Source organism: Strigops habroptila, chromosome 1, assembly GCF_004027225.2.
Source record: "Strigops habroptila isolate Jane chromosome 1, bStrHab1.2.pri, whole genome shotgun sequence".
In the NCBI taxonomy this organism is placed as follows: domain Eukaryota; kingdom Metazoa; phylum Chordata; class Aves; order Psittaciformes; family Psittacidae; genus Strigops; species Strigops habroptila.
Window position 1 is genome coordinate 87,503,568 of NC_044277.2, and position 27,236 is coordinate 87,530,803.

The 27,236-nt window shown below is 43.1% G+C and overlaps 2 protein-coding genes across 11 annotated transcripts in view; one reads left to right on the forward strand and one right to left on the reverse strand.

Moving 5' to 3' along the window:
* Window positions 1-7,104, forward strand: part of RREB1 (ras responsive element binding protein 1) — a 127,712-nt gene extending 120,608 nt beyond the window's left edge. For 6 of the 9 annotated variants that reach the window (XM_030500872.1, XM_030500890.1, XM_030500900.1 and 3 more), the window contains one exon: window positions 471-7,104. In XM_030500872.1, the coding sequence (XP_030356732.1) occupies window positions 471-997 (527 nt within the window). In that variant the 3' untranslated portion in view covers window positions 998-7,104. The remainder of the gene's footprint in view (window positions 1-470) is intronic. The other 3 variants (XR_003993671.1, XR_003993673.1, XM_030500928.1) reach the window with 3 other exon arrangements.
* Window positions 7,105-12,977: 5,873 nt separating this feature from the next.
* SSR1 (signal sequence receptor subunit 1) lies at window positions 12,978-26,891 on the reverse strand. Of its 2 annotated transcripts, XM_030500943.2 has the most exons (9): window positions 26,562-26,891; window positions 24,309-24,427; window positions 23,364-23,451; window positions 22,874-23,136; window positions 22,120-22,196; window positions 21,159-21,237; window positions 20,050-20,143; window positions 19,468-19,482; window positions 12,978-17,392 (listed from the first exon to the last, which is right to left on the reverse strand). In XM_030500943.2, exons 1-9 carry the CDS (start codon window positions 26,644-26,646, stop codon window positions 17,325-17,327), a joined length of 888 nt encoding a protein of 295 aa, XP_030356803.1. In that variant the 5' UTR covers window positions 26,647-26,891; the 3' UTR covers window positions 12,978-17,324. The 2 variants fall into 2 exon arrangements, with proteins under 2 accessions (XP_030356803.1, XP_030356813.1); XM_030500953.2 differs by lacking the exon at window positions 19,468-19,482.
* Between the last annotated feature and the right edge of the window lie 345 nt (window positions 26,892-27,236).

The window sequence follows — 27,236 nt, forward strand, 5'->3', positions numbered from 1 at the left end:
TGTAAGAGCTGTGGACCACAGTTACCTGGGCAGGCCTCTCTCTGTGCATGTATCAGGGCCTGACCTGCAGCAAGGAGACCCCGTCGTGGGCTGGTTTCAGAAAGACTTTTGAGCTCCAGAGGACAAAGCGAAAACTTCTTCCAGAAAAGTTGGTGACTGAATTAGACAAGGATGCACCTGGGGCTTATGGTCTTTCTCCCTCCTTAGTGCAGGACCATACCAAGCTCATAGAAATCTCAAGATACTTAGTTTTGATTTTTGATTTGTGCCCCAAGGGATTTATCTGTATTCCTGCTTGCGTGCCATCAGCCAGTTTGCTAGTACGGAAGCAAAAAGTCTGCATAAAGGCAAACATCCATGTTTGAGATAGGTACTGAATTTCCAAAGCGTGGAGTGTCTGTGCTGCTTGAAACAAGAGGGAGGTGCGTTTGTGACCTCAGTGGTGACTTTGTATTCTGATTGTCTTCTAGGTGAGAGACCTTACAAGTGTCAAACCTGTGAACGGACCTTCACTCTGAAACACAGCCTGGTTCGCCACCAGCGCATACACCAGAAAGTCAAAACCACCCGAAACCATGGGAAGGAGAGCGACAAGGAGGAGACGCAGTCAAGGTGTGGAGAAGACAGCGAGAACGAGTCCAGCCACAGTGGTGCCAACCCCATCTCAGAAAATGAGTGCGACTCTGCAGGGGGCATCGGTGGCCAAACGTCATCCCTCATGGGGAGCCGAAAAGAGTCCCTGGCCGGCACGGTCCCGGGCCTCTCCCCCAGCAGAGAGGAGAGGCCGAGCGGGCGAGGAGCCGGCACCTGCCTGGTGGAGCCCACCAAGAGCGCACAGAAACAGACCGCAAAAGAGCAGGAGCCTCGGGGCAGCTCGGAGCACGAGAGGCCCTCGGGTTTCATTCAAGACTTGCTGGAGATGCACAACAAAAAGTCTCCCATGAATCACATCCTTGCCTCTGCAGACAGTGCGCCTCAGCTCCTGGGGGTCGAATGACTTTGCTCGGAGGTTGGAGCCGTCCCGGCACGCCAGCCGATGCCAGCAGAGCAAGGTTTCCTTGGAGTCCTGTTTCGGAAGAGCGACCTACAGCTGTGGGGAGAGTATGGCAGACTGGATGCGGTGCCATATGCCTTTCAGTATAATAATGCAAGAGACTACAGTATATACTGATTTGAGTGCCTTACTACTTTATTAGATCTTTTGGTATTATAGATTTTTTCAAAAATGATTTTTTTTTTTTTTTTTTAATATTTTAATGAATTATTTGGAGAGGACCTTTTTCATTTAAGCATTAATGTTACCTTTTGTATTGGTGTGCGTGAGCTTGTTCTTGTATATCTGTGATAGTCGCTGTGTTTGTTCTCTGAGCTGGAAATGGGGGCAGTGGGGTGGGAGGCCCTTGGATACCACAGCCAATAACTGGAAGAAAAAAATATGTGAATTTCATATGAAATAGTCAGAGGAAATGCAGGCGAGATGTTGATGTATTGTTTTTTCTCAGTAGATGTTCTTGCATTTGCCACACGGTGGAGCATTAAGCCTGTTGCAGGCCTGAACAACGTGGCAGTCGAAGGTGTTCAAAGTGGTTCAAGCCAAAAGCAGGAAACACAACGAATTTCAACCTCACGCTTGTTTCCACTTTTCAGCATTAGAAATGGTCTTCTGAATCCTAGGGGGTTTTTCTGGCCGTCATGGACTGAGCGTGTATGCAGAGAAGAGTTACATAGCAACGTAACCTATGGAAATTATGCACCCGCTGTTATATATGTTTGATTTGCTTCAGTATATTATTATTATTATTTTATTATTATTTTATAAATCCATCAGTTCGCTTGTCTCTGCAGTCAGCAGAAACCAATGGGCAATATTTGCCCCCGCAGACGTATAACGCCGCTTTGGATCCCCTCTCGAAATGTTTTTGACTCGACGCTTTCACCAGCTCCTCTTCTTATGTTGCAGCTCTTCTACTGTACTTTAAATGAGACCCTTCCTCTGGCCGGAGAGTCAAACGGAGGCCGTTTGCGAGGTATCACCACACCCGTACAGGCAGGGGAACATCTCACTCGTGGTGGGGTGCGTGTGCGTGCATGTGTGCGTGTGTGTCGGGGGGAGGCCCCTCCAAGTGCGTGAGGAAGGCACTGCGAGTGCTGAGGTTAATCTTGTTGCCATCACACCGGCGACAGCGCGCGTTACTTAAAAGAGCAAAGTTATCCCGTCTTCCAGCCGAAAGCAAGCCAGGGAGAACTGCGAGCCTTACCGTCATCTTGCTACTGTCATGTTCTAGAGCAAGAAAATACTACTGGTAATAAAACTACAGATATAAGACATGTTAAAAATAAATAAAATAAATTAATAAAAAATAAATTCTTCCTGAGATTTTGGGGTTGATGCTTGAAGACTTGAGGTGTGTGTCTAAATTTCATATCAATAATTTAACCCCTTTAATGCTGGCAGCTGGAATTCCTTCTCCCTATGGCTCCTGTTGCCGGCAACAGGCGACGCTCCGGCCACCACTATTGAAGGGGTTAAGCGAAATGTATCCTACTGTAGCTGCGCATTTCTAGGAGTGCCCAGCGTTTTTTGTTGTTGTCCTTGTTGTTGTTGTCCTTGTTGTTGTTTGTTAATTGTCCTTCAGTCATGACCTCTGGGACAGACAGAGCCATAATAGCATTGCCGGAGCCTCACTGTGCTATTCCACCACTGCAGACCCCCAGCCCAGCCCAGCCCACACTGTGACCCCCTCTCCTTTCCCCCCCCTTGCAGAATCGCTTTTCCTGCTCTCACAAGACATGGAGGAAGTGGGCCTCGGACCCAGTCTATATTATATAATATATATATATATCTATATATAACTATATATTAAAGAATTCTCCGAAAATTTCTGGAGACTGAAATCTCACTGTCCAGAATGCAAAGAAAGAGAAACGTTCTCGAGTAATATTCTTGCAAATAGAATAAGAAAAAAAAAAAATGGTTGAGGTATATGATGTGATTTCTATTTTTCTTTTTGTTGTTGTTTTGGTTTTTTTGGTTTTGTTTTTAATAGGGATGTTTGAACCAGTTCAGAAACGAAGCTAACGCCACATAGAGAGAAATCAGTCACAACCAATGATTCATTTGAAACTCTACCCAGGTGCATTCTACTTAATTAAAACCAGTTCACACATCCCTTAAATTGTTATTACTATTATAATTATAATAATAATTATTATTTGGGGTATTTTTTTTTTTGTTTTTGTCTATATTTTGTTTTGTTTTGGGTTTGTTTTTTGTTTTGGGTTGGTTTTTTTTTGCAACTCTCCACACTAAACTGCGCAATACTGTGGGGGAGAAGCCATTACTAAACTATATGCTGCAGAACGATGTAGCAAGTAATTAATTCCCAGCAGCCTGCCGGGACATCTGCTAGCAATAATCACTATTGATTTAAAGCTTTATTTAGCCTTTATCTATATCCTAGTAGAGTATAAGGTCTTGCCACATTTTATTGACATTTTTATTAGTTGAGTTTGACTGAGAACCGTTGCTGTTGTTGGGGTTTTTTTTGTTTCCCCTCCTCCCCCAATATTAAACTGTGAAATTTATAATGTGTTTAAACTATGGGTGAATCGTAGGCTTTAGTTTGCATGTTCAGCTAATTTGTCTCTATACGATTTTTGTTTGAATCTTTTTATTTTGGTTTTTTTTTTTTTGTTTTTTTTGTTTTGGTTTATTTTTTTTTTCCTCTCTCAGGGCTTTTACAAATAACAAAAAAAAAAGAAAGAAAAAAGGATCTTCTGAAATTCTTTTGCCTGAGTTGCAATGGACTTCTTGACATTGAGAGATTCAATCACTACATTGAGCACTTGACTGTGAAAGCGCAAAAAAAAAACATACAAAAAAAAATAAACAAAGGAAAAAGACAAAAAAAAAAGAGAGAACTTTGTTTGAGGCTGTTGTGAAATAACTTTTGGGGGCTACGTGACAGTCTGATTCCATTTTCAGAATGATTCGTCATCTTCTCTCTCCTCTCTGTGTGTCTCCTTTCTCTCTCCTCTCTCTCTCTCCACGAAGGAAGTTTAATCCTAGTGATTTCATCCCATGCAGGAAACAGTAATAAATGTGTAGAATTCATATTTTTCTAAAGGGAACTTAAACTGCTGCTACGAATTGTGTACAAGACTGGTTTATGCCACATGAACAGAGAATCACACATTTGTTTTGGTACTTTTATTCCTCTTTTTATTCAGTTGTACAGTACTTCCAAATTCAAAATAAAAAGTAAAACTTGTTCTGTATCAAACCATCTAAGCAATAAAATGTTATATTTAAAAATTATAGGTTACAAAATGGACGTGGCTCTTCTTGTGGGTTTGTTGTAACTTGCTCTGAGACTTCTTTGCTAGAGGACAACGCACAGAGCTTGTCTGTGCCGGTAGCATCCCAGTTTCTCTTCCTAAGGCTGAACTGAGTTTGAATTGGGGATGATCAGAGTACTTTGAAAATGCACATTCACTTTGACCCCCATTTTGTGGTAGTCAGTCCCCTTTGAGACGGTGCTTTTCTCTTGGTGCAGGTCCTTAATGTAGCAACCAGCAGGAAAGTGCTTTGGTGCTGGTTTTCCTGCCCAGGCATTGGGTCAGGCTTCTCTTCCCTTGAGCCCCATGATCACAGAAGTGAGCGTTCTTCCAGCTCTGTGTGGTGATTAACAGTGTTACCAGTCATTTTCTGTGTAAATTAAGTAGGTTTCTGCCAGCATAGTTTTCTTCTTGCATGAATGTGTATGGATGTGAAATCTTCACAATGTATTCAAGAGCTACATGCAGGTATCAAAAAAAGAGAGAAGTCCTTTGTTTTAGCTTGTCGGAGCTGCCTTAGCTGCATTTTATATGCTTTCCTGTAAATAAAACACATTTCACAGGACCCTGAGCCAAAGATGCATCTGGTATCCAGCTCTGGAGGGCAGGGAATTGCAGCGAAGCTGAAGCATCCGCATCTTCCTAAGTCCTGGTGGGGTGGTTCTTTCTGGTAGAGAAATGAACCAGATTCAGAATCAGAGACATACTCAGGGAGTGAGTGCTGCTGCTTTCGCCCCTCGAGCCTCCTGGACCTTCGTGACACAGGTTACGATTGCCCACAGCACTTTCTCTGGTGAGGATCTGTTCCCCCACCACCAAGCAGAGACAGGTTAAAAGCAAAGCAGCCAGCCAGCTCTGCCCCAAACCGAGGGCGTCTGATGAAGCGGGGCTCGGCGAACGATCTCTGTGGGCTCAAGGGCTGGAAACAGGATTTCTAAGGGAGGAAACCTGCAGAAAATGATTTTCTTCCCTCTCCCACCCCCTGGCCTGAGAAATCTCCCCTCCTCCTGTGAGACTGACTGGGAACGTGCATCCGAAGTGTGCGTGGACCTGTCATGAGGTGTGGAATCGAATGGGATGAGTTCACATGACTAGGAAGTGATAGTGACTGATTACTTACGAAATAGATGAGTTAGCGCTTGGCCATGGCAGGGTGTAATCAGTGTCCCCAGCCCTTTGCTCCTTCTACCTCAATTTAACTGTGACCATTCCCGAGTTGGGAATTTTCCTGCTGCTCTTGCCTTTGACAGGGTAACATCCTGCACGGCAGCTGAACTTTGCTTCTTGTTGGCATTTCTCTCTTCCTCCTCCTGCCTCTGTTCCTCCCCACACAGAGCTGGCCTGAAACATCGGGTTAGCAGAGGGATGGGGAGGTGGTGGTGGTGCCTCCCTGCGTCATCTCCAACTTGCTGCTTCCCTGCCTCACTCCCTAACGCTTTTTTTCCCATCTTTTCAAGGTGAAGCTGCAGGTTTATTCTTGACATGGGTGGAGAGAGTGGCACAGACCTGTGTTGTACATCAGGTGTGGAGTCACCCCAGAGCATTAAGGTTTGGGGAAGACCTAAGTCCTCGCATCAGGAAGGCGTTTATTTCCAGAAGTGTGGAGTATTAACCTGTGGCCCAAGGGGATGGGCAGGAGCACTGGTTTGAGATAGCAGGCTTGGGTGAAAACTGGCTGTCCCAAAGCAGGATGCGGAGCCCAGCTGGAGCATCTTTTGCATTTTTACTGCTACTGACATGCAAACTGGTAAAGAGAAAGGAATAGAAGTGTTTGTCTCCCATTATCCAGCTGTCACAAAGTACCCAGCATTTGAGGGATGGGAGGGCTGTATGATGATTTGCTATAATACTATTAACATAGTGTTTTGCCCTGTAGTGTTGCAAAACATCTTTCTCAAACAAAATCAGGTCATGATTCCACTAGCAAAGGTGACAAGTTTACTTGAGACCTTTCTTTCTTGATCATAAGCCTCCGGTTTAAGGAATGCCTTTTCTTTAGGAGTTTCTGTAGAGTTACGAGGGGATTGAAAATGTCACTTCTGGAAACTCTGGGGCTTGGGACTATCTGCAAAAGGGAGATGCCAGACCCCAGCACAGAGTAACTGGCACTTTCTGTATGTCAAACAGTCCAAGAGATACCATCCTTCATCATCCACTCTGACAATGCAGAAAAGGCTGGAGAAGCGCATCAGACTGTTTGATCAGGACATCTCTAACTGCTGGACTGTGGGAAAATGGGCCCCACTGGCACTTCCCAGACATGTGTACCTGAGCAGCCAACACCAGGAGGGAAAGTGAGTGAAACCTGTACAGCACACCAGTGTCTGCTGGTGACGTGGGTCACTTGAGCTCTCCAGTACTTTCCCTCTCTGGATCGTTTCCCCTCGGCCATGCAGGGCAGAGGCTTGCTGCACCTGTGCTGTGACAGCTGAACGGGCAGTGAGGAAGATGCTGGGTTTTGCTCTCCAATCTATTCAAATAAGGGAACAGACACTTTTTGACCCTGAGGACTTTGACCCTGACCTCCTTCATGCCAGAGCGGAGCTGAATGTTTCACACAACCCAGCCCAAGGTTTGGGGAAATGAAATATCCCTGAAGTGACAGGAGGTTCAGCACAGCCGGGGTTCCTGAGCCAGCAGCTCTGCTGAGGGGTCACACTCTGCTCCTATGGTTTTGCAGCAGGAAAGACGTTTTGTCCATGCAGCCCCCTCCCGAGCCTGAAGCGTGTCCTGCAGATGCAGGGACCTGCACTCAGCGTTTGGTGCTCTTGCCTTTCTCAACTTGGCCTCGCTGGTGTCTGCCCCGGCCACTTCAGCTGAGGATTGCACTGTTGGGAATGCAGCTGTAGGTGAATTAACCCCTATTCACCCGAAAGGATGATTTATACCAGGTAAGCACAAGGTATTTCTCCTATGTGTCGGGGGGGTGACTGATGCTGGTGGTGTGCGCCCTTGGTCCTGTGGAATGTTATGGACTCGTTCGCACTGTGTTCTGCACATGTTTGCTTGGAGGAAGGGGGAGAGGAGGAGGTGTGAACAGCACAGAGAGGAGTGCTGTGGGGAAGAATCACTTGGTGGTTTAGGATCTCTCACCAGCTGCGTCTCTTCCAGGGGCAAAGGCTGCAAGAGCATCCCTGTGTGCTAAGAGGCCTCATCAGTGCCTTCACCTGGGCAATGAGGCCTATATAAAGCAAAGCAGAGAGGGAAGGGCAGGATGTGGCTAAGGAGATTAGTAGTGTATTTGTGTGCTGCTAAAGCAGCAGCTTCTGTATTGTAAAAATATATTTACAGAGCTGTTTTTCCAGAAAGATCCCTCTTTCTTTCTTCTTTCCCCCAAGTAACTAAGTGGATTCACACCTGGGGCAAAGATGAGGAAAGCTGGGAGAGGCAGAGGAAAGTTAGTCTGCCCAAAGACACAGGCTCATGGCATGTTATTGCACAGAATGGGATAGTTAAAGATACAGGAACATCTACCTTGCTGTTGCTGGCTGTCTCAGGTAAGTGGCATATTACCTGCGTGTATGTGTTCATGGAGTGCCTGACAGTGGAAGAAGCTGACAGAATAGGGAAATGAAAACCTTGAGAGTCTTCCTAGGTAAGGGGCTAAGAAGTGTTCAAGCCTTCATTTTGGGATGCATCTGAAATAGCCCTATGGAGCTGAAACTAAGTAAAGATGAATTGAGAAGCATTGCTGAGGCTTTCCAGAGACTCCACTACTGCCTCCTGCTTTCAGTTCTCAAGTCCCTTGAGCCTAAAAACCCCCCAGTCACAGGAAGCAGTTTTTTCATATGTTAAATACTAGTAAGCGGAAAGAGTTCTCTGGCTCACTGAACCTCACTGTGTAATGCAGTAGAAAACCTTGCAGCAGTCCTTGGAGTAGTAGGAACTGAAAATAGCTTTCTCCTTCACTGTGCTTGTTGTTTATTTCTCCTGTGCCAGATTTGTCTCGTCTGGCAGGGAAAACTGCCAGGAGTGTATGAGGAAACTGGACGATGGGCATTTGGAATACACTGTTGTGGAAGCATCTGAACTTCTCTGGGGCCTTTCAGCAAAGGGCTGTGAGGCAGTTTACAAACACCAGTTAACACGAGGCTGTAAATAAGAGCAGTTTGCTGGGGAAAAGGCTTTTCATCATGGAACGCCTGATCTATTTTCATACTGGCAGAGGTTAAGGCAGGAAAGGCCAGCTCTGCTGTGGGCTCACTTCCCATCGGTAGTTTTTAGCCTGTAACCACGCGGGGTGCGTGGCCGACGTGCTCATACAAATGTGTTAAGGTTTGGACAGAACGTCAGCCAGAGAGGCCGGTGGCTCTACTGCAGCACGTGATCTCTGCAGCTGGGGTGTGAGGAGCAGCAGGACATAGAACCATAGCATGGTTTGGGCTGGAAAGGACCCTAAGTTCATCTAGTTCCAACCCCCTGCCATGGGCAGGAACACTTTCCACTAGAGCATGTAACCAATGACTGTAAAACCTGGCCTTGAACACTGCCAGGGATGGAGCATTCACCATTTCCTCGGGCAGCCTGTTCCAGTGCCTCGCCATCCTCTTTGCAGCAAGTATGTAAAAAAAATGGTCTTCCATGAGCATGTGTGCACACAGAACTGGCAGCCCCTGTCCTCAGACAGGGAGTGGGCACAGGAATGAGTTCAGTCACATCTGGGTAACTGAAGCAATCGCTGTGTTAACCTTCCCTCCCATCTCCTGTTATCTGATTGTACAGTGACAACAGCTTAGATTTGCAGCTATGTTTGTTGTCTTAAATGAGCAGCATCTGACTTCTAATGAATCTGCACCCAAAAGAAGTATTTGTATTTTATTTTAGGGCAATGGCAGTGCTAGCTGTGAGATGTAGGCTTGCTTTCACCAATAAGTATTTCTCCCAAATATTTGAAACTCGAGCTTTTCCATGTGACCTGTGCTTGGGAATGGAAAAGTGGGTAAAACCTGGCTGTAAACAAAACCCATAAGCTTTTTCATTGCCACTTCCCTCTGTTTCTACTGAAGCATATCCCTGCTTGGTACACAGGGCTCCCAGGCAGTGGCTGGGGAGGAGGTAGAACATGGGAGGACATGTGCTGAGCGGGATAAGATACTTGTGCATTTGCCCTCATTGCCAGTAAACCCCTTTTTGCTGGCAGGATACTTAACACCATTTCATCACTGCCTTTGAGATGCTTGGATGTCTGAGGCTTCATGGTTATGTATATCAGGTCCATTGTACTCCACAGCTGGAGAAAATCAAAGCATTGAACTGCCTGTGTGTATGCAGCAATCTGTGAAACGTCTGCACCACAACACAGCAAGTTTGATTTTTTGATCTCCTGTCTAGATGGTTATCTGCCAGGATCTTTTGGAGTTGAAACCACCAGACATCATAGTGCAGCTACCTGAAACCCAGCATTAGCACTGGGCTGGTCAGAAAAGCTTCCCGGGGCTATAGGTAAGGGAGAGGAAGGGACCTGGGGTACTGAGTAACCTGTGCACCTCATGGCAATGCATTCTGGCACAGGATAGAGAGCCACATGCTGCTTTTAATGCACTTGGTTATTGCTTTTTGGTGAATGCACATCTCGAGCAGTTCTGAAACTTCTTTCTGAACCATTCTTAAGCAGGTGCTTTACAGCTACTAATAAATGAAGGTACTTATTTTGAACACCACTTGATTAGAAGTGATAGCAGCCCCTCGCAGGGTTCCTGTGGCAGTGTTTTATTGAGCTGCAGCTGAGGGATGTTTTGCAGTTTGTCAGCGGGTCCTTGGTGGCCTGTATTTATTAGTGCTGCAGTGAATCAGTGCCATCTGTTTTGGTGCAGTTCTACAAATTCAGCAGAATAGCAATGATGGAGCGATGGCCCTTGGGGATCCTCACTAAAGGAAAAATGGGGTAAGCACACGGAGTGCTGCACCTAACTGAAGGACCAGCAAATGACACCCAGTGAGACACTTTTAACAGGGGCAGTTCAGCCTCAATGGGACCTAGAGGGAACATCTTGCCCTGTATGAGCATGGAGTAACACCACTGAGTGGAGCCAGTGATGGTTCTGGCTGTATGACTGCAACTGATGCCTCACACATGGTCCTCATCATGCCTTTCAGTTGGGAGGGTGAGTGGCAATGGGATGCTGCAGTAGCACAGCCTGCTACACTAACAATACATTGGAAAGGAATGGTCCCTGGGTAGTGTGGTATTTAAAGCACAAGCTAAGTTCTGTTTCATACATCTTGTTTTTTTCTTTCTGAAGGGCTGCCTTTCCTGTGGTACCTGACAGCAAGACATGCTGCTTAATTTCCAGCTTGCTTATAGTAGCAATCGGTTAGGATTAGTTGGGCAAAATGTCATTTCCAGCTGTGAGAAATACCTCTGCTCTGTATGAATGAACCACTAGCACCACCAACCAAGCATTAACTAAGTCTTAAATAGTGGCTCTAAGGAAAATGTAACACATTTCATAATCAAGTTTGCTAGGGTATTTACACTTGCTTCTAATTATAACCTGTTATTTTGGTGGCAATGTTTGCCATACTGTATGTGATAGTCACCAGATGCTATTTAAATCCTAGCTCTTCCTTTCCAATGGAAACCTGCAATAGGGTATTTTAAGACTTTCCTCCTGTGTAGACTCCTGCTACAGACAACAGTTTGTTCTGTCTCTTTTGAAAACTTACTGGTGGAGCTGCCAGCTGAAGCTGGCATTGAGCATGGTCCTGCGCACTGCTCGCTTTGTAGTGCTGTGGATCCAGGCTTACATGAGGAAGTATGTATGCTTCAGGGTTCTGGATGGACAGGAATGTTTTATTTGGCTTCCATTGAAAAAATACTCCAGCAGAAGCCAGAATGTGGACCTGTTTGTGTCTCGACATGGTCCAAGTGCACATGAAGTTAAAAGACCCAATTTAATCTAGCTTTAATTGCAGGAAGCCTTGCTGAGGAGCCCAGGACCAGGAAACCAGATGACAAAGAGGCAGTGTGTATTCAGCATTGCTATTATGGCTGCTTCTGAAATGCCTCAGGCTGACCCTGAAGGTGGCTATAGCTCTGATTTTTATTTTTGGAAGCAAAGGCAGGACACTAGCATTGACAGCTTCTCAGAGTTTAAGCTTCATGTTGTCACAGACTTGCTTAAAAGCACAGAAGGGCTCAGATTTATTTTGGTGACCAACATATAGCAAAGAATGATTAAGAAAAGCCAGATGTGCCTGTTCTGGCCCATCTATGATGCTGCCCTTCAAGACTGGACTGAAGCTCTCCTACGCCTGTCTGTTACAAGGAGCAGCTGTCACTGGCTTGGGCGATCCCTCAGCTGGCAGCTTTTGGTATTGCTGGCTATAGTAATTCCACCTAGCAAACCCAGTGTTGCATTTCATCTTCAGGCTAAATGCTTTAGTCACACATGCTTCACATACAGCTTCATCTGAATGAAAATGTACTGCCTCACTCCATCCAGGCCCTGCAGGGAAGGACTGTATCTCTTTTACTAGAACTCTAAACGAGGTTATCTTGAAAATTCCTCTTGTTCAGCTGCTTGTGTGGCTATGTACAGCTAACTCCAAGTATTCTTTTTGCTGTGTGAAAGAGCTGGCTCTTAAGTTACGGTTTCATTATGTCAATTTAAGTGGTACAGGGAAAACTGAGTTAAGGCAGGACAAACTATGTAAGCTGAACAGACCCAAAGTGATGAGGCAAGGTGGGTTAAGTTTTCAGTTTTCCCCCACCAGTTAAGAGACTGGCCTGTTGTAATGCTGAAATCTTACTGCATCTTGGTTAATATATGAGTTTATCATCAAGACTATGAACATGAGAGGACAGAAAGACAGCCTACTGAAGTTAAGGACTATGGCAACTGACTTAGAAAGAATAGAGACCAGGATGAAGTCTCAAAAATCTATCTTCATCTTTTCAAGAAAAGATGAGGCAGGCTTCAAATTTAGAATTTGGTTTTATATTCTCTGGGAGCTAAAAATACATCCTAACATATCTGCTTTTAAGTTTTCCCTTATTTATCCGCAGGAATGGTTCACAAATAAAGGTTCTTTTATTTTTAGGATTTTTATTTTTTTTTTTTTTACTTTTGTTAGCTCCCTTCTCCCCCCTTGCTCCCCCAAGTCTTACCTTCTGCTTGTATGCAGGACACCTGCTTGAACTGCTACTGTCAGTATTACTGCCTGGAATATGACTGCATTCTTGGTTGGACAACAGCATGCACCTAACGAGGTTTGTTATAACCTTGCACTTCTGCAGCCTTTAAGAATCTTAACAGATTCTTTTCATGCTGCTTACAGTTCAACAATAGGTTATTCTTCCTGGAAATGCAGGGGAGTATGGCTCACTTTGAATGGATCAGCATTCAAGAATTTACTGAACATTTTCCCAGGGCCCTCCCCTTATTCTTAAAGAATTCTAATCTTACTATTAGTCCATTGTCCAAAACATCACAGAGTACTTCCTCGTTACTATTCCCAATCCAAATATGCTTGTAGCAAAGCAGCTTGTTAAGAATAGCGTGTTTTCACTCTTTGCGGATTTGCTCCTACAGGTTGGTTATCAAGGACAAGAGCACCAGCTCCCACTCAGGCTTTTTGGTGCCGTTCTCATGCTTTATTAAAAAAAAAAATAATAATAAAAAAAAAAAGCTACAGAATGCTAAGAAAAAAAAAAATCAAGTTTACTTTACAAAAAACCTGCAGTCATTCCCCACCCCCCCAAGAGATCTGATCTCACTTATAAATGCAAGTCAGCAGGTAAGAAAGTAAACGTTAACACTTCAGTTGCAGTACATCATCTGAACTTAATCATCCAAAAGAGTCATTCTTTTAAACTGACTGTTGATTGTATCGACACAAACAATCATAAATGATACAAATATCACTTGATTAAAAAAAAAATCCCTGGGAAAATTTAACGATAAATGCAAAAATGTCAAAAGAATATAGCCCGCCTATAAACTCTATAAACTGAGATCTTTCTGGCCTTGCTCTCCTCTGGAAGTCAACTGCAATTCCTCTGCTCGCTTAAGAAAAGTCCTGGCGTAAAGCTGCTGAATTCTATTCAGTGAGGGGATTAAACTGTTGCAACATGAATCTATGTAGTTACCATCAAGCTACACTAGTACTGTGTCCTACTCTCTCCATGGAAGTGTATTGTGCAAGTCTCAAGTAACATCAAAACACTCCTGAAACAGCCCTTGTGTCACTCATATGAGGTAGGTACTGTCCTTCCTTTGAAGAAGGAAAGAGAACAGACTCTTAACTGCTGCTCAGTACATCAGGCACACTGAAAAACGGGACAACCGGCCTATGCTAATACTTGACTTTCCTGCTGCTTCCCTGAATTCAGAGCTTCCAACTGCAACACTTGGTTTAGCACCACGCATTCCAAGAATAAAGAGTGAAAGAGGCTTTTAATTACATCCATTCCAAGGTAAGGAAGGTGTTCAGCATAACTGTCTGAAACAAGCAGAAGCACTGCCATCAAGTCTGTTCCATTCGTCTCCATGGCCTACAATTTAATTATTTTCTACATGAAGAAAAAAGATGATACTTCATCCTTTAGTCTGCCAGCAGCCACTCTTCTTTCTCAGATTAAATGATACAGGGAAAAAATGAACTGCTGTCACAAATTAGACAGCATATATAGAGGGCTACAAGTATCAAATGTGGTTCAAGTGTAGCTAAATCAATGCTTTGCTACCATGGTAGACATGAATTCTAATGCAGCTTCTTACCCCAAAAATAGTCTCATTAAGTCTCTACAATTTTTTGAATTGGCTAAGGAGCTGTGAGAAAGGAATGAACAGTGGTCCTTCACACTAAGGCCACAGTTTATTTGTGGTCTATAACTTATTTCAGCATCTCTTACTAATAAGGAAGAAACCTTAGCCCACATCTTCTTTCATAGTCATTGTTCCTCTTCTCATAACCTAACAAGAGCAGTTGTGTGGTAGTGTAGTAAGCTTGCTGAAAACTAGGCTGGTAAGAACACTGGATTATACAAATGCATGTGCTGCCACATGGAAAGGGATGGCATAGAGACAGGCGGAACTACTGCTTTTCCTTTTTAAAGTCAATGAAACTGTACCATACTCAGCTGATGATGATATCTAGTAACATACCTCTGACACTAAGCTATCAGTATGCGTTTAAAAATTGAGTAGAAAATCCTAGTACCAAAATAAAAGTTGTTAACCAACAGGATAAAGCAACAACTACGTTCTCCCATGTGAAGAAATCTGAGTGTAGCAGAATGGCTTATTTACTAGAAATAATGTAAGAGATGCCAAAGTTCAAATACCACTGTACATTACAATGTTATTGCTAAACTTCAGCTACAGCAAACTAACAAGCAACGAGGAACTCAAAACTGTTACTTCATTTATCATGAGCACCAGTGGACTGCTGGCCACTGTTCCCATGAACTGCACTGGCTGAGAAAGTTACTATGAACCCTCCACAGTGAATGCCAAGTAGTATGATCAGAGACAGTACAACTGGACTTTCCTATTGCTAGCTCCTATGCAAGTTGCTAAGCTGTCTCCTCTCTTCTTTCACGCTTGGAATTTAAGCATTTGGATGTTAACCACTAAGTACAGAGAAGAAAGCCAAAACCTCCAAATACTTATTTCTTGCTTGTACAGTGCTTCACTTCTTCAGCTTCTCTTAAGTCCTGGCCAGTGTAAGATATCTGAAGACCTAACTTGCTCCAAAACTCAAATCAGTAAGGGCTAAACTAGTCATCTGAAGAAATGAAACTAAGATATTACAAATTAGTACCCTCTGTTCTGATCCTTTGTCTTTTTTTTCCTGGAGTACCGCTGTATCTAGAGTAGCTCTTATCATCACCCTCTCTAAACAGTACTTTTCCTCCCTTGGCAAGAATTACAGTATACAGTTTAAGATTCCCTATTACAAGAAGATTAAAAAAAAAATAAATCTTGATTTCAGGTTAGAGACATAATCCAAGAGAGGGAACTTAGTTCAGTACATCAGGTGCTGCAATAGCTATAGGGCTTTAGTATACAAAGTATACATTTAGTACAAAACACTTTGTGGAATCAATGCAAACTGGAATATAAACCCATAAACCTACCACAGGACCAGTCAGATTACATCACTAATGGCAGACAAAGTTGTTCCACACAATTCGAGTGGAGATACCTCTTACGAAGGTAGCATGCAACTGTTTGCTAAGGAATCTGTATGGCAATTCAACAATCTTAACTATTAAAAGTACTCTGCCTGTTATATTATCAGGAAGCTGAAGCATCTTTGGGGTTGCTTTTCCTATTCTTAATCTGTTCCATAGCAAGATGAGTCAAGAACATCTTCACAGTTCATTCTGGGAAAGTATATAGTAAGATAGTGCCAGTACAGGTAGTTTCAGAGCTTAGATGCATCAAACATGTTATGACATGATTTGGAAGTATTGCTCAGCATTCACTGGCTCAGAAGCTCAGTCCCTGCAGAGCAAGTATAGATCTGAAAGAGCGCTTTCACATGTGGAGATCAGGAAGGGGAGAAGAAAAAGATAAAAGAAGTCTCACAGATCAATGCCTCTTCCTGAACTCAACAACCTTCCAGACAACCTTCACAGCCAAAAAGAGATGCAGCTGAGAATACAACAATTCAAGCCTTGTCCAAGTGCCTGAATGGCAGCAAACTGACAGCTCTGCATCCTCTACTTTTTACTGTCAGCTAAGTAAGTTCCTGAATGCAATGGATGTGGATCAGCACCTGGTAATCACAGAAGCTGTGCCTGCCACAAAAGAAAATCCCATTTTGACTGCATACAGCTTTTCTGCTTTAGTACTGAACTAACAGGTAGTTAATAATGGGTATGCATCTGTGTTAATAGCAGGAAAGATAAGGTGATAAAAAAAAAAAAAAACCCAAAAAACCTCTGACCAATGTACTGACCAGTGGAAAAAAGTCTGAGATTCAAAAACTGCAAAGGGTAAATTAAATAGTTTGCATTTAAAAAGATTATTTGAAGCCAACAGTTTTTCAAATTTGGTTTCAAGTGTGTACAGAAAATGTAAAGTCCTTGCCCCATGTAAAGCTCTAGGAAAAGTCCACATTTTGATACCTATGACATTCTAATTTTTGTGAGAGAACCAAGAACTTACTGAAAAGTTGTTGTGGCTTCTTCAGTAATTTCTTGAGTAAACATTGCAGAGCTACCACTAGAACGGGAATACCTAAGATGCTGGCACAACTCAATAACTAACCATTTAACAAGTTGGATATAAAAAAAATTTATGTAGTAATACCAATTCAGCACACAAATTCCATGCTTCACAAGTTCTGCTGCTGTGTAAGAGTATTCCTAACATCTATGCAGGTTAAGTTCAGATTTTTAGGTCACTGCATGCCCAGATCAAGCCAGCAGCAAAATTATCTACCACTACAAGCAGTTATACCCAATTGTGCCTTTAGAATGCAAACTATGCAGAAATCTAGATGATCAGTGCCTCAACACTGAAGTAGGAGCACACACACAAACTTCAGTGTGCACACTGTAGAGAATAAGTTACTGAAAAAAATGCATACAGATTTTGATACAGACATGATACAATCAAGACTGATTAAGTCACTAGACATTCAGATTTGGGGGAGGAGAAAAATCCTTCAAAGACAGCGTACAGATGACAAGCCAGCATTACAAAGAACTCTAAAGGCACATTTCAGGTAACGTGGTTCTATCAAGACCAACTGCTTACACAGGCAGGCACAAATCTTAATGGTTACCTCCCCCTTCCGCCCCCCCCCCAACAATCAAAAAAAAAAAACAACAAACCAAACCCCCAAAAAACCAAACCCCAGAAAACAGAGAAGTGCATTTTCAGTAATATTAACACCATTCAGTTAATCTGTTCAGTCCAAATGTTTAGCAGTATTTTCCTTATGGTGATATGGATTCTCTGCACTACTCCAATCCAAAACACCCAAACAGGCAGGATTAGTAAAGGTTCAACTGGTGTACTAGTTAACATTTACTCATCAGAGCCCACTGATCTCTTCTGTGCCCTCTTGTAGGGCAACCTCCTTGGTGAAGCTTTATCTAGAAAAAGAAAAAAAAAGATAGTTCTATCAGCTGCCACAGCTATTTCAGATTAGCTGTTACATGATCATGTATTTTTCTGCCTCCCAAACACAAGCCAAGCTGCCCATCTAGTGCAATGCACTGCTACAGAGAAACCACTTCAAACAACTTGTTGTGGCTTTTTAACTACTAAACCATTAGCACACTAAATAGAAGGTAACAAAAATATAATGTTCCTATTCTGTAACATGCAACTCCAGGGCAAAGGTTGTTCAACTCGCCAGCTACTAAAATGCAAAAAAAACAAAAAACCCAAAAAACCTCCCAAAATTCAACACAAAAAAACCTCCCAACAACTCCCCCACCATCTCCTGATGAAACCGCACGCTCTGCTGTTTAGAAAAGTCTCATGTTGAACAATTACACTTTTAGAAAGTCAATGAATTATTTTGATCAATACTGGTTTAGTTCACCTGCCTGAAGAATATGACTGACCCTCCTTTAGACATCTTTGTTTTTCATGCAGTATTGCCATGTTCATACAAATTAACAGCAAAAGACAGACTGTGAAAAAACCACACTTCCAGGAAGCACCCACATTTGACTATGAAGATGCCACTTTGTGATCAGATATCCCTTATGGGGAAGCCACCCAGCTTTAGCTGTATGATCACTGGATGGCAGAAGCATCATCCTGCATTTAAGACTTCATGACACAGGCTTACAGTTGCCCCTTACAATGATGGTCATTATGTAGGTAGAACTTCAGTCCTTCTAATATTGTAGAGAAGCTACACCACTTTGTATGAAGTGCTAAAGCGATTGCTAAGTGTATCTGTTCACTTAAAAATGCACATTTTCTTAAACAGAACCATCTCCAGCAATTTCACTGTTTAGAGTATGTGCAAAGACAAGGAGCAGCCATTATGCCACTACAAGCCAATCAGTACAATACGAAGAGTCTTTCAACAGTAAAATAGTTAAGAACTGAGGATCTAAAAGGCCATGTATTTCAAACGATTCTAGTGTAGAGTTCCAATTAAAACTAACCTGGAGCTAGAAAACCCTCACAGACTTTAATCAACTTCAGTTATTAAGATCTGAATACCTATTCATCTTAAGAAAGGGACGGAGAGAGTACCAAAACATGCCAGGATTTGAGCCCATTTAAAGATAGTTTGCTCTTTGGACAAAAAATAGCATTTAGAGCTTCAGTCTTCCTTGCTAGATTGAGGCTTTTCAAATTCCCATGTCTAGATTTTACACTGTCATTCTTGTGTCTCACAGAAGACAATGTGCAAGAAAGCTTACACTTTCAGAAGTAAAACGCCAGTCCTTAGGTATAAGGACAGTTCCTTCTGGGTGAAGGAATAAAAAAGTGAAGTCACCAAATCCTGGCACAACTTCCCATCAGAGCTAAGATCTCTACCCCTTCTACATTGAATAAAGGTCAAAATACACTCATTTCATCAAAACCGGGGTCTTTTTCAAGTAAAGGTAGTTCCTTCAAAGGGTTTTCAAAGCACTTCTCTTTGTCTAGGATGCACTTTGTTTTAAGTGAGGCTATCTAGCCAATGCTACTGGTGATAAGAGTTCACCTGGGACAAGGAAGACCAAGAAGATAAACCTCACTATTAAACTATTATAGCCATGGCTCAGGTTTGTTTCTCACCGAGACAAGATGTGCTCAGCCATTGGTCATGATCAGTAGTACTCCGCCTCCCTCATGTAACATCAGCCTGACACTACACTAAGGTAGCAGGGAAGGCAAGATACACATCTGCATTTTAGATGAAAAGGGTTCTGGGAACTGTTAAGAGGAGACAATAGTACTTCAGCAATACTCTACTGAAACTATGTTACTACAATATAACCAGAAATAATATATACACATTTTAATATATGAAAATGTAATTTATATGTATAGAAAATCTGTTTGTGTGGTTGCGTGCGTCTGGTCTGTGATCTTCCACTGCTCATGCTGCATCACCAATCACTGCATGCAGGAAGCTGCTGTACTCCTATCCATGCCTTATTATCACATGGACAACACATTAAGCACTTCCACTCTTTAGATTACCAGTTTGCCTCACCTCTTCTACTCTGCACTGAAGCCATGGGAAAGCAAAACAGAAGAAACAGCAAGAGAAGTTAGAAATATCCACAAACACACATATGGGCTAAAGAAATCAGATACTGGGTTTACTGTTGGCATTTCAGATATCAAGAACTTAGTCATTTTGGACTTGTGAAGGACATTAACATCAAGTCTTCACGTGGCTTTAGTTAATACACACTTTAACGGTTATTTAAAACTCTGGCCTAGAGGCAAACTTCCAAGCAACTTATGGAAATTTTGAGATGACAGACATTTTCTCCTATTTAAACCTCCTTTGTGATCCAGGTTTTGGGTAAATATTTTATACTATTGAAGAAGAGTCTACAGAAGAAATTGTAAAAGTAACTGATAGTCGTTATTGTATCAACCAGTGAAGTTTGTTCTGTAAAAAATAATTACAGTCTGTAATCACTAAGCACAGCGCTTTACACAAATTTTTTTACTCCCTAGGAGAGAGGTATGCTGCTCTGAGAAACTGGTGTCAGCTACTTATTCAATTAACTAATTGATTAAGTAAGTTGGTCATTCTCTAGTTCGTGGAAGGCAGCCTACTTACTTATTTGATTTAAAGTTTCTTGGGGAATCCAGCTCATATCAACATCATTCTGATTTGATGTTCCCATCTCCACTTTCTGTACTGGTCTTTTCCTCTGAAAATTCAAGAAAGAAGAAAGATTTTTCTTTCCACAAAGTGTTGGTAGCACAAGTATTAGAAATAACACATAATGCTATATTTCATCAGTTGCAATTATTTCACTAAGACACAAACTTACGGCTAGTCAATGTACGAAGCTGTCTTTGTAGCTTAGCTTTAATTATCTCTACCATTAGCAATTTATTCACCTAAGCTTGGCATTACCCCTTTTAAGGACTTGCAATACTTATTCTGCACAAAGATACCAAGATTCCATGCACGCTTGGGGAAGTTCATTATACCTGTTACAAAAAATGGCTGATGATTAATCAAACTTTGTGATGACCAGTTTCATTATACTTTTTCAGATTAGAACAATATTCTCACATGTCACCTTGCAAAATAGATTTCAAGGCACAGTAATTACGCCATATTTCTTCCCAAGGGAAACTTCAAGAGTATCATAAACCAGACTGCAAAAAGACATAACCTATGCATTGAATGCAGATGAGACAACCTTTCAATGGCTTTTACTTGCCAGACCACTTACACAGACAAACCCTTAGCTGTTATAATATTATAAATGGAACCCAGGAGGCCCTAATCAACATTATAGCAAAGCATAAATAAGAACTAAATAAAGGACTACATTGGGGAAGACAGCCAAGTTTTACCTAGATTAAACTAATAGAAATAGAGAGCATAGGGAAAGTCTAGCCAGTAAGTATTGAATCAATAGCTGCACACAGCCAGTGGCTGGACAGTATCATAAGTTCAGTTCAACCACTTGAGTGTGATGCCAAAGAGCAGACCCAAAGAGCATTAGATAAGCAATCTAAATGTCTCCAATTATGAACATCTTAAAAAAACTCTCTGGTTTTCCCAGTCATCTCTAAGGTCATGGTTCTAAATGTAAAGCTTCTGAAGTTCTACCTGTACCATCATATGCCAGAAGCAATTACCGAATTGCTTTCTTTTCTTATCAGTCAGGTCTCGTATTAACAACTACATAGACAAAATACACTACCCACCTTCCTAGATTCTAGTAACTGATGCAGGCCAACAATGACAAGTAGACCAAGTCCAGCGAGGAACATGTACATGAAGATCCTTTAAGAAAAACAGTTTAAGAAACCATTAACTGAAAATCTTAACTGTTGAAGAGAGGCATAGAAACTGAGCCTAGCTTTGGCCACATGCTCACGTGATCTTTCCCAAGAACTTTTGTATGGGGTGGGTGGGAAAAAGAAAATCTGAAACTAAGTGCTAGCAGATATTGAGTAATTATTCTGACTTTGATTTCAGGAACTGTAATCCTAAATTTAATTCTGAATAACAGAATATCTGAAAAATGCTGAATAAACTGGGAAACTGTTATAAATAGTTTGAAATCTAGAAACTGCTAAGAACTCTTCTGCAGTATCATGTCTTGAGCCGTTGGGTCAAAGGTAGTATTTGTGACAGCTTTAACTACTTAAGAAAGCCTTAAAAATCTTTTATATGCTTTTAGTACACTCCTGCAAATCAGGTACTGCTAAGATATCAATTTATTGGCAAGAGAGCTTTAAAAGGCCTTGATTATCTGGCTCTGCGTTCCACAGAATTCTACCTATGCAATCATTTTTTAGTCTGTGCCTTTTGGTTTGTTTTGAGTAATTTTACCCGAAATACGCATTGACACTTAGCAAGAGTTGAATATAAATTCTGTTTTCCATGCTTAAGCTCTCTGAGACAAAGCACATGTGTAAACTGCTCACTGATATAGTACCAATTCTGAAGATCCCTAGTACTAGTACAGTACTTAATTTGGGGGAAAATGTTTGTATTTTCAGTCCATCAACATTGTACAAGTAAACTGCCTGCTGCACCATCAGCAAAACACAGCAGACCTAATATTCAACAAAATCAGGATACAAGAACTATTCTCACTGGCACCATCAATAACCTGTTCTATCAGTATACCAAATAAACTTGAACCTCCAGCCTCCTTACGTTTCTCCATCTAGCCCATCTTCTTTTTCAATTATTGTAACAGTTTGATTGAAGACAGCATCTTGAAACATATTGCCCTATAACAAAAAGTTTCCACATAACATTTTAAATTCATTTCTTGAACACATACACAAATGTTTATCCTTTTCCATGTTCTTGGAAAAACTCTAGAAAGTAGTAACTGCTGCACAAGACTTAAGTTTACAAGCAGTGCAAGTTTGACTCAACATATAAAGGTGCAAAGTTTTTGGTGCAAGTACAAAGAACAGTCTTGGTATTAGCAAGAAAGTCACATCTAGCCTTCAACATCTCATTTCCTATAACATAAGATACTCCATGTGAAGGGCTCTTACTAGAGCGATCAAAACACAAAGGTATAGAAGCCTGTTAAGCTTTGACCTGTAGTAAAAAAGAATCCCCTATTTTAATCCCCATTTATGCTTTTGGATAGTCTTCCCCTAGGTTGCAACTACTGGTCTTTTATTTGCTCAAAGTCAAGTCTGCAGATGGGATTCACGTTGGTAGTATACAGAACTAATAATATACAGAACCAACAATACACAGAACCAAGTGTACGTGGGGGGACGTTGTGAAATATATAGACACTCGCTTACTGTGCTTGTGTATCTACCGATTTGCTTAAAAACCACAAGGCAGTCTCTTTCTGAAGAGTTAGTAACTTGACTAAGCAGTTCCTTCCTGCCATTTCCACATCAACTAGAAATATTAAAAGGAATTACAACATCAGGCTTACATTTACATCTCTGTAGTTGAGATTGATAACTAGTCCGAAAGGACGACCACCCATAGGCTCAGCAGGGATGAAAGAGTACTCAAACGTGGCTTGTCTCTGTGGTGGGACTACTGTATTCAGAGGGAGAGCTGTGAAGTTCTGGATATAAAACTGGTAGTCTTGAGGATACCGGAAAGAAGCATCGAGAGACTCAACAATGAAATCCTCTGCACCCTTATTGGTGAAGCCCACCAGAAATTTTACAATGTTGTTTGCTGGGAAGTCTAAAACACAAAAGATATTCAACCGTTAGAAACTTCATAAACCAGACCTGTTTCTAAACAGTGTCTAGAACAGATGCTTTTTGGGTTTTTTTTCTTTTGTTTTTTGGTTGTTTTTTTGTTTGTTTGCTTGGGTTTTTTTAATTTTATGGGGGTTTTTATTTTTATGCATAGATTGATGCAGTCTAAGCAACAGTGAAGAAGATGGTAGATTGGCACAGGACTCTTACCTTCACCTTTCACAAATAAGATGGTTGTATCAGCATTAGGTGAGGCTTTAGGTTCTCCTGACAAGTCTTCTTCCTCTTTTTCTTCTGTCTAAGACAAGAGACTTTTTTGAAAAAATCCTATAACGAACAGTGAAGCAAAGACCATACTTGTTTCATGAGAAACCCATGTGTCAAAGCATGCAACAATGGCAAGCATTAGTATCAATTCCTGCTGTTGCTGGATTAGCACAGAGTCTTTTCTCCCTCTAGATTCAATTAGCATCATTTTCAGCATTTATCCTTCTACTTGTTGTCTCTGACACAGTGACTAATCAGTGCATTTAGCTGTATCAAAATGTTTATAATCAGAAAGCAACAGTAACATCTGTTTGGGGGTGGAAGGAAAAGAATAGAATCTAAGTGTTCAAGCTGAAGCAAGTGACCACTAACAGCAGTACGGCCACTAGTAGAACAGGCATACTCTCCAACAAGTGTCAGAGACTAGGAACGTAGTAAGTGAAAATGGGCTGCAAAACCAGGTTTTCGGAATTAATACTGAGGTTAACCAAGGAGTAAGATTCTGTTGCTCCTTGAAAATCAATATGAAATAGGCCAGAATGAAGTAGTCCTATTCTCATTTTACTGAGATACAGCTTAAACTGGGAAAGAACTACAAGGGGCTCCTATGAAAACCTGGTTCTCTCACTGAGTGTTCCTTTGTGTGAACTGCAGCTTCGGCAGTCAGAAATTGGGCTTTCCCCACGTGGTTTTTTATGCGGTAATTCAAGAAGAAAAGATAAATCCTTCTGAAAGTTCAAACTGAACATGAGTTTAATTGGGGACTTGGAAACAGCTATGTGGAAACAGCAATGTTATTTAACTCATATTTAAATATATTTAAAGTATCTAGCTTCAAGCACTTTTAGTTTAATTCAGACTAATGAAGTAGCATTCATGTACAATTACCAAGTCTGTTGGCTCATCTTCTTCAACTTCAGCTTCATCATCTTCATCTTCAACTACTGTATCTTCCACAGCTTCCTCATCTTCTGTGGCATCTTGAGCTGCAACTAATAAACCTGAACCTACCAAAACAAAATGCAAATACAAGAAAGCCTTAACAATGTCTAGTTAATCAATGGAAAACTGACATCATAGCACATTTTCAAACTAATTTTTGAAGAATTCCTTAAAAATCTGTCAAATACAGCATTTTGAAGCCTCAGTTGCAAAAGCCTCACATTCAAATGATCCCGTCTGAATCTTTCAGCCTTTTTCCTTCTCTAACAGCTTTCTGAACTACCTATTTATGCGCCATTAAGTTCAAAAGCAAAAAGTTTACAATCGGATGACAAAAAGTTCAGCATTCACACAGCAATGCTTAAATTCACAGAAGGCAAATCACCTGCCTTAAAAGCTATTGTTTAATTTTTGAACACAACAATGTATGAAAATATGTTGTTGTGTCAATGTGAAAAAAGGCACTGCTATTGCCACAGAATTAATTTAATAAGTACTATTTCTTTTAAAACTAATAAATAACTAGCATGTCCTTTCCATCTGTTAGTATCAGAAAACTACACTTTCACTGGTTCTTAGAGAGTTATTATTTTTGCACTTACTTTCATTGAAGTTCTAAAGCATAAAAAAAAGTCTTTTTTTAATATGATCTCCTCAATATCATTTACTACTATATCCACGTCGAACAGAACCACAACACTAGTCAGAAAAGAAACCTGATCTAGAGCACGGCTCCAGAACACAGCTCCAAGACAAGCGCAATCTCGCAGTTCATTGCCTCTTTGCTTTCATGGAGCCGAGTCGCACACATTCAAACACTGGGCGGCTATGATTAATACAAATACTGGCCACAGGACAAAGTTCTGTCTGTCTGCAGTTTAGAGCACATGCAGACTAGGCTGAGAACTTTTAAAACATATGCACAAAACTACAGATTTTTGTTTTAATAAACCGAATGATTTCCAAAAATGAAAGAGGAGAAATGAATGGATGTTTGATTTACACAAGCCTGAAAACGATTTAATTGCTATGAGTACACGTTTAAAATAAATATTTAATAACTTTCACAGGGAATAAGAATCCTTGAGCAGGATACGTATATACAAGGACTTCAGGATTGTCAGCGAGAGCTAGAAAAAGCAAATACAATCTCTGCTCTCAAGTGTCTTTAGAAGGCACACTCAAAGACTTTTGCCTAACCACGTGCTATACTTAACCTACGACTACTTACTGTAATTTTATTTGATCACGTTTTAAACTTGATAGTCTACAAGTGAAGATTTTTACCAACTATTTTTTTTATTAAAACCTTTGTATCTGAACAAGGTACAGGCAAGTTACAGACATTCTTCAGAAGAAACTGCGCTAGCACATTCTCATAGTCCCCTAATTTACAGTCTTTCAATGGATGTCAGAAGGGCTGATGATGTGGCAATAGCGGGAAAGGAGAGCTGCCCGCGATGGGAAGGAACTAACGCACAGGGTGGGTGTGCTGCAGCCCACTGGAAGCGCGGGGTGAGATAGCTGCGCTGCCGCCTCTCCAGATTTAGTAGCAGGGAGGCGATTTTCAGACCGTGAATCAGATAACGCAACAGAGTAAACAGAGATTAGTACTCGTCCGCCTGAAGGACGCTCGGGGGGCGAAGGGAGGCGAGGTGGGCAGGCAGGCTGGCGGCCCGCGCCTCTGCTACCCGCTCACCGCAGCGAGCAGCACCGCTGGGGAGCGGGAGCCAACACAGACGCGAACCCGTTGCTACGTCCCTGAGTGGGCTTTGAGCGGGGCAGCCGCGCCCACGTGGCTTCCCGAGCCCGATTTCACGGGTGGGCCCGAGCCCGGCGCCCCGGGCAGCGGCAGCGCCCTGTCTGGCACCCACTCTGCCAGAGGAGCCCGCACACCCCGCGGGGGCACAGCCACGACTGCCCATGGGCACAACCCGCCCCAGAGCCCCGGCCCGGCCCGGCGAAGACAGCCCCAGCGGCGGCCCACGTGCGCGGGGAGGGCCGCGCCGCTGCCATCCGCGCACGGCGGCGATGAATGAGCAGCGCCCGTCGCCGCCGCCTCCTTCCGATCGGACCACGAAGGCGGCACCGGGCTCCCCAGGCCTAGCGGGACAAGCTCCGGCTCCCCCTCCCCACAGCGCCCTAGAGAGCCCCGCTCCCCAACGGCCCCTCGCTCTCCCTCAGCGGGTCCCCCCTCACCTGGGCCGCCGCGCGCGCCCCCGAGCAGCAGGGCGGCGGGAAAGGCGAGCAGGGCGAGCAGCAGCAGCTGCGACAGGCGCCTCATGATGACAGCGGCGGCGGCGGCAGCAGCAACAACCGCCTGACACCGCGCACCAGTCGGGCGCCTGCTGCTGCGGTCGAGCTAAATGGCGGCAGCAGCGCCGTCCGCCTCCATCCGGGCCCGCTCCCGCCGCGGCCCCGCCCCGCCCCGCAGCGCCGCAGCGGACGTGGCTCCGCCGGGGAAGGAGGCGGCGCGGTCACATGAGCTTAACACACGTCTCCCCTCCGCCGGCCCCGCCCCGCGCATGCGCCGCCGCTTCCGTTTCCAGGTCGGGCTAAAAGGGGGCGGGCGGGAGCTGCGTGTCTATGCTTCTCTGGCAGGCAGCGCGCCGCGGCGCTCTATGGCGGGGCGGGCGGGGAAGGGCAGGGAAGGGCAGCTGGGTGCATGGCTCTGGGGGGTAGCCGCTGTCGGGGTAGAGCTCAGTGCCCAAGAAGGTCGTGCTGGGGCTGTGGAGTTCCCGCCGGAGGGGCGCTGTGGCATCTCATCGCCTCACGCCGCCCGCCCGAAGCGCGGCTGCTCGGTGTCCCCTGTGGGGAGGACTGCTTGTCACCGCGGGTGGATGGGTAGGAGCGGGAGGGCACTTGGCAGCGTGA